This window comes from Oncorhynchus gorbuscha, linkage group LG06 (assembly GCF_021184085.1).
Source record: "Oncorhynchus gorbuscha isolate QuinsamMale2020 ecotype Even-year linkage group LG06, OgorEven_v1.0, whole genome shotgun sequence".
NCBI lineage: Eukaryota > Metazoa > Chordata > Actinopteri > Salmoniformes > Salmonidae > Oncorhynchus > Oncorhynchus gorbuscha.
In genome coordinates this window covers 80,647,925-80,661,897 of record NC_060178.1, presented here as the reverse complement: position 1 = coordinate 80,661,897, position 13,973 = coordinate 80,647,925, and the positions used below count along the sequence as shown (strand labels likewise).

General features: G+C 42.9%; 1 protein-coding gene across 6 annotated transcripts in view; it reads left to right on the top strand.

Moving 5' to 3' along the window:
• The window catches only part of LOC124038394 (slit homolog 1 protein-like), a 194,382-nt gene that overhangs the window by 144,861 nt on the left and 35,548 nt on the right, over positions 1-13,973 (top strand). For all 6 annotated transcript variants that reach the window (XM_046354234.1, XM_046354230.1, XM_046354233.1 and 3 more), the window contains 5 exons: positions 3,143-3,287; positions 3,608-3,682; positions 3,780-3,923; positions 7,633-7,776; positions 7,882-8,048. In XM_046354234.1, the coding sequence (XP_046210190.1) occupies positions 3,143-3,287; positions 3,608-3,682; positions 3,780-3,923; positions 7,633-7,776; positions 7,882-8,048 (675 nt within the window). The remainder of the gene's footprint in view (positions 1-3,142; positions 3,288-3,607; positions 3,683-3,779; positions 3,924-7,632; positions 7,777-7,881; positions 8,049-13,973) is intronic.

Here is a 13,973-nt window from a genome sequence, read left to right as displayed (position 1 = left end):
TCTCTCTCTCTCTCTCTCTCTCTCTCTCTCTCTCTCTCTCTCTCTCTCTGTCTCTCTCTCTCTCTACATCTCTTTCTTTGTCTCTCTCTCTCTCTGCCTCTCTTTCTATGTCTGTCTGTCTGTCTGTCTGTCTGTCTCTCTCTCTCTCTCTCTCTCTCTCTCTCTCTCTCTCTCTCTCTCTCTCTCTCTCTCTCTCACTCTACCTCTCTTTCTCTGTCCCTGTCTCTGTCTGTCTGCCTCTCTCTCTGCCCCCTCTCTCTCTCTCTCTCTCTCTCTCTCTCTCTCTCGCTCTTTCCCTCCCTCCCCTTCTATCTCTCTCTCCGTCACTCCTCTTGTCTCAAAGAAAGTTAAGTTCCTCTGCGCTGGATCAAAGAACATCCTGAAACTTTCCTTGTTTCCTGGGTAGCAGGAAATGACATTTCCTTCCGTTCTTCCACTTCGCTCTGTAATGAGCATCATTAGTCTTCAGCCATCGCGCGCATGTGTGACGTCCCGTCCACAGCCCATTGTAATGAGCGTCATTAGGCTTCAGTCATCATCAGCACAAGGCTTCCTGTCTATCTGAGCAGTTTGTCTCAGAGTCCAAAAGAGACCAATAAGGCTGTCTGTATTGTAGAAGCAGAACACATGGAACAACACATCTCAGTCACACCTGCTCCAACTCAGATAGCCTCAGGAGATGTGGAGAGAAAGATACTTGACTTTGCGAAGTGGATATGCATGGATGAGCGTCACAATGGTAACATATAAACACAACTGGAGACACCCGTCATTTTTGGATATTATTGACATGGCAGCTGTACCGTAGCAAAATAGTGGAGAAGTGATTGCTAACTAACTGTAAACCATTTTAGCTGGCAAGTTAAGCATCTTGGCCATCTATGAGGTGAAACAATTCACTTATTTTATCACTAATTAGCCATCGCAAATCTCTTTGCTAGCAAGCGTGATGATTTCTTCAAAATGGCAAGGTGTCTCCGGCAATGTTGAATTTTTGACGTTCTATGACGTCTCCACTTACAAGCATATTGAGGGGCATCCTCTGTCTGTGGCTCTGGGTGCTCTACTCTTTACAGTGGCATGATGACATCATCTCTAAACTTCACTTAGGGGTTGGGCTGAGCGTGCGAGCGCTATGGAACACAGGACACAGAACACTAACTAACAAAAGAACACTGAGCCATCCTCTCTGAGTCAGACACACACACACACACACACACACACACACACACACACACACATTGAGTGGCTGCTAGTGCCTCTCCATTATTGAATAGTTGTGATGTAAGTGGCTTCAGGCTCTGGTACGTACACCTCTATTCATAGACAGAGGGAGAGGGGAGAGAGGAAGAGGGGAGAGAGTGGAGAGAGGAAGAGGGGAGAGAGGAGAGAGGAAGAGAGGAGAGAGGGAGAGGGGAGAGAGGAGAGAGAATGAGAGGGGAGAGAGGAGAGAGAATGAGAGGGGAGAGAGGAGAGAGGGAGAGAGGGAGAGGGGAGAGAGGGATAGGGGAGAGAGGGAGAGAGGGATAGGGGAGAGAGGAGAGAGGGAGAGAGGGATAGGGGAGAGAGAGAGAGAGGAGAAAGAGGGAGAGGGGAGAGAGGAGAGAGGAAAGAGGAAGAGAGGAGCGAGGGAGAGAGGGATAGGGGAGAGAGGAGAGAGGGAGAGGGGAGAGAGGAGAGAGGAGAGAGGGAGAGAGGGATAGGGGAGAGAGGGGAGAGGAGAAAGAGGGAGAGGGGAGAGAGGAGAGAGGAAAGAGGAAGAGAGGAGCGAGGGAGAGGGGGAAGAAAAGAGGAAGTAGAAGTGCACACCCCTCTGACGTCGTTCCTGAATTCCTTCATCCCTGTCTGCTTCGCTCTCTTCATCACTCTGTCCGTCCCTCCGCCTCTCCCACACACTCTCTCCGTTGCCTTCACCTCTTATATTCATCACACTCATCTTCCCATGCACTGGAGCCACTCCCCTCCTTCCCCACCTGTCTTCATTCCCTTCCCTCTCTCCCTAGCCATCTCTGACATCATCCCTCTCTCATCCCACTCTCACTCTCTTTCTCCATCTCTCTCCCTCTCCTTTAAACACTTCCTCCCTGGCCTGTACTCTAGGGTCCTCTCTGCTAGACTGCCCAAATCCTCTCTGACATCTCATCCCTCGCTCCTGCCTCTCCCATCTCCTTCTCTCCAACTCTCCTAATATCTCCATCTCCCTCCGGTCTGCATTTTAAGGACCTGCTGTTCTTTTCACACCACTAGGTCACATCTCTAAAATAGTACTCATCTCTTCCTTCCGCTCTCTCCCTCTTGGCCTATCTCTCTCTCTCTCTCTCTCTCTCTCTCTCTCTCTCTCTCTCTCTCTCTCTCTCTCTCTCTCTCTCTCTCTCTCTCTCTCTCTCTCTCTCTCTCTCTCTCTCTCCTCTCTCTGGCCTATCTCTCTCTCTCTCTCTCTCTCTCTCTCTCTCTCTCTCTCTCTCTCTCTCTCTCTCTCTCTCTCTCTCTCTCTCTCTCTCTCTCCCTCTTGGCCTATCTCTCTCTCTCTCTCTCTCTCTCTCTCTCTCTCTCTCTCTCTCTCTCTCTCTCTCTCTCTCTCTCTCTCTCTCTCTCTCTCTCTCTCTCTCTCTCTCCCCATCACTCTTTCACTCCTCTCTGCTCTCTCCCTCCCACTACCCATCTCTCATCTGGTAGTACGTGCCAACCTTTTGGGTCGTGGTAGGCCAGACGAGAGCTGATCTTTAAAGGCTCGCACATATTGCACCGAATGTGTATCTGGTGTATATCGTTCAGCACACTGTTGTTTAGGGACCACCCGCTGACTTCTACTGCTGACATTTTCACCTGATTCTACATGTAAAATCGTTGCGCACTCGGATTGCAAATTACGGCCGGCACTCTGTTCAGAGGTTCTAAGTGCTCTCGGCCAGCAAACGCTATTTGTGTGTCTTAGCCCTCAGGTGTTTCGGTTCATCATCCTAAATGTGACCCTATAGAGTGATTTTCTAAGGCCAGAATAGGCGTAGGCCAGTGTGTCACAGAGAGTTGTAAGCACGTCTCAATGTGTTGTGTGTGTGAGCTTTTTATACCAGTTGGACGTGTGTATTTTGGGTTTCAGGTACAGAGTTTTTTTTTCAAGTTGTTTGTTATGTGTCTTCAGGCACCGAGGACGTCCGTTTGAATAATGAGTGTAACAGTGATCCAGTCTGTCCTCCTAAATGCCGCTGTGAGTCCAACGTGGTGGACTGCTCCAACCTACGCCTCAATAAGATACCAGAACACATCCCTTCCTCTACCACTGAACTGTAAGAACACACACACACACACACACACACACACACACACACACACACACACACACACACACACACACACACACACACACACACACACACACACACACACACACACACACACACACACACACACACACACACACACACACACACACACACACACACACACCTGCGTCTCTGACACTTAACTGCAAGACATCTGGACCACATTGATCACACATTTATGTCAATGGTTTATCTCTGCAAATGTTTGAAACCTCTTCAGGATGCGTTGCTGTGTTTCTGTTTCTTTCTAACCATGTTCTGTTTTCTCCTCTCTCTGTTCCCAGTCGTCTGAACAACAATGATATCAGCACACTGGAGGCTGTAGGGGTCTTCAAGACCCTCTCTCAGCTCAAAAAGATGTCAGTTGAAGTTTATGATGTGCTATGGTAACTTATTTACTTAATCAAAGAAGTTCACTGAACTTATTTTTAATCGCTTTAATTGATTTATTCCCAGTAACCTTAGCAACAATAAGATCACAGAGATCGAAGATGGGGTGTTCGAGGGGGCGGGGTCGGTCAATGAGCTCCACCTCACAGCCAATCAGCTGGACTCTGTCCGCAGTGGAATGTTCAAGGGACTGGAGGGACTACGCATGCTGTGAGTCACACACGCACGCACGCACGCACGCACGCACGCACGCACGCACGCACGCACACACACACACACACACACACACACACACACACACACACACACACACACACACACACACACACACACACACACACACCCAGTGACACAAACAGATGCAAACATGAGCACATGCACACACACTGCATACATCAAATCAAATACATTTTATATGTCACATGCGCCGAATACAACACAACACAAGACCTTACCAGGAAATACTTACTTACAAGCCCTTAACCAACAATGCTGTTTTAAGAAAATAGAGTTACGAAAATAACTAAATAAACTAAAGTAAAAACATTTATTAAAGAAAGTAACACAATAAAATAACAATAACGAGGCTATATACAGGGTGTACCGGTACCGAGTCAATGTTAGTCGAGGTAATTTGTACATGTAGGTATGGGGAAAGTGACTGTATGGGAAAGTGACTGTGTGAGGAAAGTGACTTTATGGGGAAAGTGACTGTATGGGGAAAGTGACTGTATGGGAAAGTGACTGTATGGGGAAAGTGACTGTATGGGGAAAGTGACTGTATGGGAAAGTGACTGTATGGGAAAGTGACTGTATGGGGAAAGTGACTGTATGGGGAAAGTGACTGTATGGGAAAGTGACTGTATGGGAAAGTGACTGTATGGGGAAAGTGACTGTATGGGGAAAGTGAGTGGATGGGAAAGTGACTGTATGGGAAAGTGACTGTATGGGGAAAGTGACTGTATGGGGAAAGTGACTGTATGGGAAAGTGACTGTATGGGGAAAGTGACTGTATGGGAAAGTTACTGTATGGGGAAAGTGACTGTATGGGGAAAGTGATTGTATGAGGAAAGTGACTGTATGAGGAAAGTGACTGTATGGGGAAAGTGACTGTATGGGAAAGTGACTGTATGGGAAAGTGACTGTATGGGAAAGTGACTGTATGGGGAAAGTGACTGTATGGGAAAGTGACTGTATGGAAAGTGACTGTATGGGAAAGTGACTCTATGGGGAAAGTGACTGTATGGGGAAAGTGATTGTATGGGGAAAGTGACTTTATGGGGAAAGTGACTGTATGGGGAAAGTGACTGTATGGGAAAGTGACTGTATGGGGAAAGTGACTGTATGGGGAAAGTGACTGTATGGGAAAGTGACTGTATGGGAAAGTGACTGTATGGGGAGAGTGACTGTATGGGGAAAGTGACTGTATGGGGAAAGTGACTGGATGGGAAAGTGACTGTATGGGAAAGTGACTGTATGGGGAAAGTGACTTTATGGGGAAAGTGACTGTATGGGGAAAGTGACTGTATGGGAAAGTGAATGTATGGGGAAAGTGACTGTATGGGAAAGTGACTCTATGGGGAAAGTGACTGTATGGGGAAAGTGATTGTATGAGGAAAGTGACTGTATGAGGAAAGTGACTGTATGGGGAAAGTGACTGTATGGGAAAGTGACTGTATGGGAAAGTGACTGTATGGGAAAGTGACTGTATGGGGAAAGTGACTGTATGGGAAAGTGACTGTATGGGAAAGTGACTGTATGGGGAAAGTGACTGTATGGGAAAGTGACTGTATGGGAAAGTGACTGTATGGGGAAAGTGACTGTATGGGGAAAGTTACTGTATGCGGAAAGTGACTATGGGGAAAGTGACTGTATGGGAAAGTGACTTTATGGGGAAAGTGACTGTATGGGAAAGTGACTGTATGGGGAAAGTGACTGTATGGGAAAGTGACTGTATGGGGAAAGTGACTGTATGGGGAAAGTGACTGTATGGGGAAAGTGACTGTATGGGAAAGTGACTGTATGGGGAAAGTGACTGTATGGGGAAAGTGACTGTATGGGAAAGTGACTGTATGGGAAAGTGACTGTATGGGGAGAGTGACTGTATGGGGAAAGTGACTGTATGGGGAAAGTGACTGGATGGGAAAGTGACTGTATGGGAAAGTGACTGTATGGGGAAAGTGACTTTATGGGGAAAGTGACTGTATGGGGAAAGTGACTGTATGGGAAAGTGAATGTATGGGGAAAGTGACTGTATGGGAAAGTGACTCTATGGGGAAAGTGACTGTATGGGGAAAGTGATTGTATGAGGAAAGTGACTGTATGAGGAAAGTGACTGTATGGGGAAAGTGACTGTATGGGAAAGTGACTGTATGGGAAAGTGACTGTATGGGAAAGTGACTGTATGGGGAAAGTGACTGTATGGGAAAGTGACTGTATGGGAAAGTGACTGTATGGGGAAAGTGACTGTATGGGAAAGTGACTGTATGGGAAAGTGACTGTATGGGGAAAGTGACTGTATGGGGAAAGTTACTGTATGCGGAAAGTGACTATGGGGGAAGTGACTGTATGGGAAAGTGACTTTATGGGGAAAGTGACTGTATGGGAAAGTGACTGTATGGGGAAAGTGACTGTATGGGAAAGTGACTGTATGGGGAAAGTGACTGTATGGGGAAAGTGACTGTATGGGAAAGTGACTGTATGGGGAAAGTGACTGTATGGGGAAAGTGACTGTATGGGAAAGTGACTGTATGGGAAAGTGACTGTATGGGGAGAGTGACTGTATGGGGAAAGTGACTGTATGGGGAAAGTGACTGGATGGGAAAGTGACTGTATGGGAAAGTGACTGTATGGGGAAAGTGACTTTATGGGGAAAGTGACTGTATGGGGAAAGTGACTGTATGGGAAAGTGAATGTATGGGGAAAGTGACTGTATGGGAAAGTGACTCTATGGGGAAAGTGACTGTATGGGGAAAGTGATTGTATGAGGAAAGTGACTGTATGAGGAAAGTGACTGTATGGGGAAAGTGACTGTATGGGAAAGTGACTGTATGGGAAAGTGACTGTATGGGAAAGTGACTGTATGGGGAAAGTGACTGTATGGGAAAGTGACTGTATGGGAAAGTGACTGTATGGGGAAAGTGACTGTATGGGAAAGTGACTGTATGGGAAAGTGACTGTATGGGGAAAGTGACTGTATGGGGAAAGTGACTGTATGCGGAAAGTGACTATGGGGAAAGTGACTGTATGGGAAAGTGACTTTATGGGGAAAGTGACTGTATGGGGAAAGTGACTGTATGGGAAAGTGACTGTATGGGGAAAGTGACTGTATGGGAAAGTGACTGTATGGGGAAAGTGACTGTATGGGGAAAGTGACTGTATGGGGAAAGTGACTGTATGAGGAAAGTGACTGTATGGGGAAAGTGACTGTATGGGGAAAGTGACTGTATGGGAAAGTGACTGTATGGGGAAAGTGACTGTATGGGGAAAGTGACTGTATGGGGAAAGTGACTGTATGAGGAAAGTGACTGTATGGGGAAAGTGACTGTATGGGGAAAGTGACTGTATGAGGAAAGTGACTGTATGGGGAAAGTGACTGTATGGGGAAAGTGACTATATGGGGAAAGTGACTGTATGGGAAAGTGACTGTATGGGGAAAGTGACTGTATGAGGAAAGTGACTGTATGGGGAAAGTGACTGTATGGGGAAAGTGACTGTATGGGGAAAGTGACTGTATGAGGAAAGTGACTGTATGGGGAAAGTGACTGTATGGGGAAAGTGACTATATGGGGAAAGTGACTGTATGGGAAAGTCTTTATCCTAATGTTTGATATGTATTTATATCACCATATTTCAATACACTTCATATCTATTCACATCACAATGGTATATGACAATTAAGCGGTTCTCTCTATTCCAGAATGTTGAGGAACAACAAGATCAGCTGTATCCATAACAACAGCTTCACTGGCTTGTACAACGTTCGCCTGCTGTCTCTCTATGACAACCAGCTAACTACCATCACCCCTGGAGCCTTCGACACCCTGCAAACACTGTCTACACTGTAAGACACACATGCACACATACACATACACACACGGCGCATTAAAGCAGAAGTGGTGTAATTATTAAGTCTGGTACTGACTCTCTCCCTCGATCTCTCCATCAGTAACCTCCTTGCTAACTCCTTCAACTGTGACTGTCGTCTGGCCTGGCTTGGTGATTGGCTGAGAAGCAGGAAGATCGTCACAGGCAACCCTCGATGCCAGCGCCCCGCCTTCCTCAAGGAGATCCCACTACAGGACGTGGCAGTGCCTGACTTCCGCTGTGAAGAGGGTGAGTTACGGTCAACACACACACTCACACACACACACACGCACACACGCCACACACACACTCCAGCACACAATTTCTTTGTTGTTTTGTTGCCATGTACTGTCCCTTTATGATAAAGGTAATTACCTGTTGATGTTCGCCATTGTGTGGGAGGTAAATGAACTAGCCGGGACTGGACTGACAATACGTTCTGCAACAACATCTCACTCCTCTTTCTTTCAAAGTCAAAAGTGGTTGAATGGGATTCCAGGTAATCGACTGTCCTTGTAAAAGTATTTTGTTCTTTTGTTTACCAACTGATTTCACACTCAGCAGTACCTAGGCTTCTGATCGATGCCCCTGACAAACACACACACACTCAGCAGTACCTAGGCTTCTGATCGATGCCCCTGACAAACACACACACACTCAGCAGTACCTAGGCTTCTGATCGATGCACCTGACAAACACACACACACTCAGCAGTACCTAGGCTTCTGATCGATGCCCCTGACAAACACACACACACTCAGCAGTACCTAGGCTTCTGATCGATGCCCCTGACAAACACACACACACTCAGCAGTACCTAGGCTTCTGATCGATGCCCCTGACAAACACACACACACTCAGCAGTACCTAGGCTTCTGATCGATGCCCCTGACAAACACACACACACTCAGCAGTACCTAGGCTTCTGATCGATCGATGCACCTGACAAACACACACACACTCAGCAGTACCTAGGCTTCTGATCGATGCCCCTGACAAACACACACACACTCAGCAGTACCTAGGCTTCTGATCGATGCACCTGACAAACACACACACACTCAGCAGTACCTAGGCTTCTGATCGATGCCCCTGACAAACACACACACACTCAGCAGTACCTAGGCTTCTGATCGATGCCCCTGACAAACACACACACACTCAGCAGTACCTAGGCTTCTGATCGATGCCCCTGACAAACACACACACACTCAGCAGTACCTAGGCTTCTGATCGATGCCCCTGACAAACACACACACGCTCATCAGTATCTAGGCTTCTGATTGATGCACCTGACAAACACACACAAACACACACACGCTCAGCAGTACCTAGGCTTCTGATTGATGCACCTGACAAACACACACACGCTCAGCAGTACCTAGGCTTCTGATCGATGCACCTGACAAACACACACACGCTCATCAGTATCTAGGCTTCTGATTGATGCACCTGACAAACACACACAAACACACACACGCTCAGCAGTACCTAGGCTTCTGATTGATGCACCTGACAAACACACACACGCTCAGCAGTACCTAGGCTTCTGATCGATGCACCTGACAAACACACACACGCTCATCAGTATCTAGGCTTCTGATTGATGCACCTGACAAACACACACAAACACACACACGCTCAGCAGTACCTAGGCTTCTGATCGATGCACCTGACAAACACACACACACTCAGCAGTACCTAGGCTTCTGATCGATGCACCTGACAAACACACACACACTCAGCAGTACCTAGGCTTCTGATCGGTGCACCTGACAAACACACACCAACACACACACACACTCAGCAGTACCTAGGCTTCTGATCGATGCACCTGACAAACACACACACACTCAGCAGTACCTAGGCTTCTGATCGATGCACCTGACAAACACACACACACTCAGCAGTACCTAGGCCTGTGATCGATGCTGGCTGAGTGGTGGTATTGAGCTGTTGGCTGTATTGACCAGTGAATCTTCTTGCTACTGAGAATGAATGCTCTGTCTTTGTATCACCAGCTTTCCTCTGTTCTCAATTCAATTCAAGGGGCTTTATTGGCATGGGAAACATATGTTAACATTGCCAAAGCAAGTGAGGTAGATAATATACAAAAGTGAAATAAACTATTAAAATGAACAGTAAACATTTAACATACAGAAGTTCGTAAAGAATAAAGAAATTACAAATGTCATTTTATGTATATATACAGTGTTGCAACGATGTACAAATGGTTAAAGTACAATAGTGAAAATAAATAAGAATAAATATGGGTTATATTTACAATGGTGTTTGTTCTTCACTGGTTGACTTTTCTTGGGGCAACAGGTCACAAAACTTGCTGCTGTAATGGTACACTGTGGTATTTCACCCAGTAGATATGGGAGTTTATCCAGTAGAGTTTGTTTTTTCGAATTCTGTGTAATCTGGAGGAAATATGTGTCTCTAATATGGTCATACATTTGGCAGGAGGTTAGGAAGTGCAGCACAGTTTCAACCTCAATTTGTGGGCAGTGTGCACATAGCCTGTCTTCTCTTGAGAGCAGGTCTGCCTACGATGGCCTTTCTCAATGGCAACGCTTTGCTCACTGAGTCTGTACATAGTCAAAGCTTTCCTTAAATTTGTGTCAGTCACAGTGATCAGGTATTCTGCCACTGTGTACTCTCTGTTTAGGGCCAAATAGCATTCTAGTTTGCTCTTTTTTTTTGTTAATTCTTTCCAATGTGTCAAGTAATTATCTTTTTGTTTTCTCATGATTTGGTTGGGTCTAATTGTGCTGCTGTCCTGGGGCTCTGTGGGGTGTGTTTGTGTTTGTGAACAGAGCCCCAGGACCAGCTTGCTTAGGGGACTCTTCTCTCTATCTATAATCTATTTTCCTCTACTCTCTCTATGTATCATCTATTTACCTCTCTCTATCTATCATGTATTTTCCTCTACTCTCTCTATGTATCATCTATTTACCTCTACTCTCTCTATGTACCATCTATTTATCTCTCTCTATCTATCATCTATTTTCCTCTACTCTCTCTATGTATCATCTATTTACCTCTCTCTATCTATCATCTATTTTCCTCTACTCTCTCTATGTATCATATATTTACCTCTCTCTATCTATAATCTATTTTCCTCTACTCTCTCTATGTATCATCTATTTACCTCTCTCTACATTTAACATCTTTATTTTCCTCTCTTATCCAGAGCGACTTACAATGTATCATCTATTTACATCTCAGTCTATGTATAAAACTTATTTACTTATCCTCCTACTCTTCTCTATGTATCATCTATTTACCTCTCTGTCCTGGCGTATAATCTATTTTCCTCTGAGCGGGACTCTCTCTATGTATCATCTATTTATCTCTCTCTATGTATCATCTATTTTCCTCTACTGGAAGCTCTCTATGTATAATCTATTTTCACAGGCAGGAGCTACTCTCTCTATGTATCATCTATTTACCTCTCTCTATGTATAATCTATTTTCCTCTACTCTCTCTATGTATCATCTATTTATCTCTCTCTATGTATCATCTATTTTCCTCTACTCTCTCTATGTATCATCTATTTACCTCTCTCTATGTATAATCTATTTTCCTCTACTCTCTCTATGTATCATCTATTTACCTCTCTCTATCTGTAATCTATTTTCCTCTACTCTCTCTATGTATCATCTATTTACCTCTCTCTATGTATAATCTATTTTCCTCTACTCTCTCTATGTATCATCTATTTACCTCTCTCTATCTATCATCTATTTTCCTCTACTCTCTCTATGTATCATACATTTTCCTCTCTCTATCTATCATCTATTTTCCTCTACTCTCTCTATGTATCATCTATTTACCTCTCTCTATCTATCATCTATTTTCCTCTACTCTCTCTATGTATCATCTATTTACCTCTCTCTATCTATCATCTATTTTCCTCTACTCTCTCTATCTATCATATCTATTCCTCTATTCTATCATATCTATTCCTCTAGTCTATCATTTATATTCCTCTAGTCTATCATATCTATTCCTCTAGTCTATCATCTCTATTCCTCTAGTCTTTCATATATATTCCTCTAGTCTATCATTTCTATTCCTCTAGTCTTTCATATATATTCCTCTAGTCTATCATATCTATTCCTCTATTCTATCTATCATCTCTATTCCATCTATCATCTCTATTCCTCTAGTCTATCATCTCTATTCCTCTATTCTATCTATCATCTCTATTCCTCTATTCTATCTATCATCTCTATTCCTCTATTCTATCTATCATCTCTATTCCTCTATTCTATCTATCATCTCTATTCCTCTATTCTATGTATCATCTCTATTCCTCCAGTCTATCTATCATATCTATTCCTATAGTCTATCATCTCTATTCCTCTAGTCTATCATATCTATTCCTCTAGTCTATCATATCTATTCCTCTAGTCTATCATTTATATTCCTCTAGTCTATCATATCTATTCCTCTAGTCTATCATCTCTATTTATCTAGTCTATCATATCTATTCCTCTAGTCTATCATATATATTCCTCTAGTCTATCATCTCTATTCCTCTAGTCTATCATATCTATTCCTCTAGTCTATCATATCTATTCCTCTAGTCTATCATTTATATTCCTCTAGTCTATCATCTCTATTCCTATAGTCTATCATATATATTCCTCTAGTCTATCATCTCTATTCCTCTAGTCTATCATTTATATTCCTCTAGTCTATCATTTATATTCCTATAGTCTATCATCTCTATTCCTATAGTCTATCATCTCTATTCTTATAGTCTATCATCTCTATTCCTCTAGTCTATCTAACATCTCTTTTCCTCTACTCTATCTATCATCTCTATTCCTTTAGTCTATCATATATATTCCTCTAGTCTATCATATATATTCCTCTAGTCTATCATCTCTATTCCTCTAGTCTATCATCTCTATTCCTCTAGTCTTTCATATATATTCCTCTAGTCTATCATCTCTATTCCTCTAGTCTTTCATATCTATTCCTCTAGTCTATCATCTCTATTCCTCTAGTCTTTCATATATATTCCTCTAGTCTATCATTTCTATTCCTCTAGTCTTTCATATATATTCCTCTAGTCTATCATCTCTATTCCTCTAGTCTTTCATATCTATTCCTCTAGTCTATCATGTCTATTCCTCTATTCTATATATCATCTCTATTCCTCTATTCTATATATCATCTCTATTCCTCCAGTCTATCTATCATCTCTATTCCTCTAGTCTATGTATAATCTCTATTCCTCTAGTCTATGTATAATCTCTATTCCTCTAGTCTATGTATAATCTCTATTCCTCTAGTCTATGTATAATCTCTATTCCTCTAGTCTATGTATAATCTCTATTCCTCTAGTCTATGTATAATCTCTTTTCCTCTAGTCTATCATATCTATTCCTCTATTCTATGTATAATCTCTTTTCCTCTAGTCTATGTATAATCTCTATTCCTCTATTCTATGTATAATCTCTATTCCTCTATTCTATGTATAATCTCTATTCCTCTATTCTATGTATAATCTCTATTCCTCTATTCTATCTATAATCTCCATTCCTCTAGTCTATCATATCTATTCCTCTATTCTATGTATAATCTCTTTTCCTCTACTCTCTCTATTCTATTCCTCTAGTCTTTCATATATATTCCTCTAGTCTATCATATCTATTCCTCTAGTCTATCATATCTATTCCTCTAGTCTATGTATAATCTCTATTCCTCTAGTCTATGTATAATCTCTATTCCTCTAGTCTATGTATAATCTCTTTTCCTCTAGTCTATCATATCTATTCCTCTATTCTATGTATAATCTCTTTTCCTCTAGTCTATCATATCTATTCCTCTAGTCTATGTATAATCTCTATTCCTCTAGTCTATCATATCTATTCCTCTAGTCTATGTATAATCTCTATTCCTCTAGTCTATCATATCTATTCCTCTAGTCTATGTATAATCTCTATTCCTCTAGTCTATGTATAATCTCTATTCCTCTAGTCTATGTATAATCTCTTTTCCTCTAGTCTATCATATCTATTCCTCTATTCTATGTATAATCTCTTTTCCTCTACTCTCTCTATGTATAATCTCTATTCTATGTATAATCTCTTTTCCTCTAGTCTATGTATAATCTCTATTCCTCTATTCTATGTATAATCTCTATTCCTCTA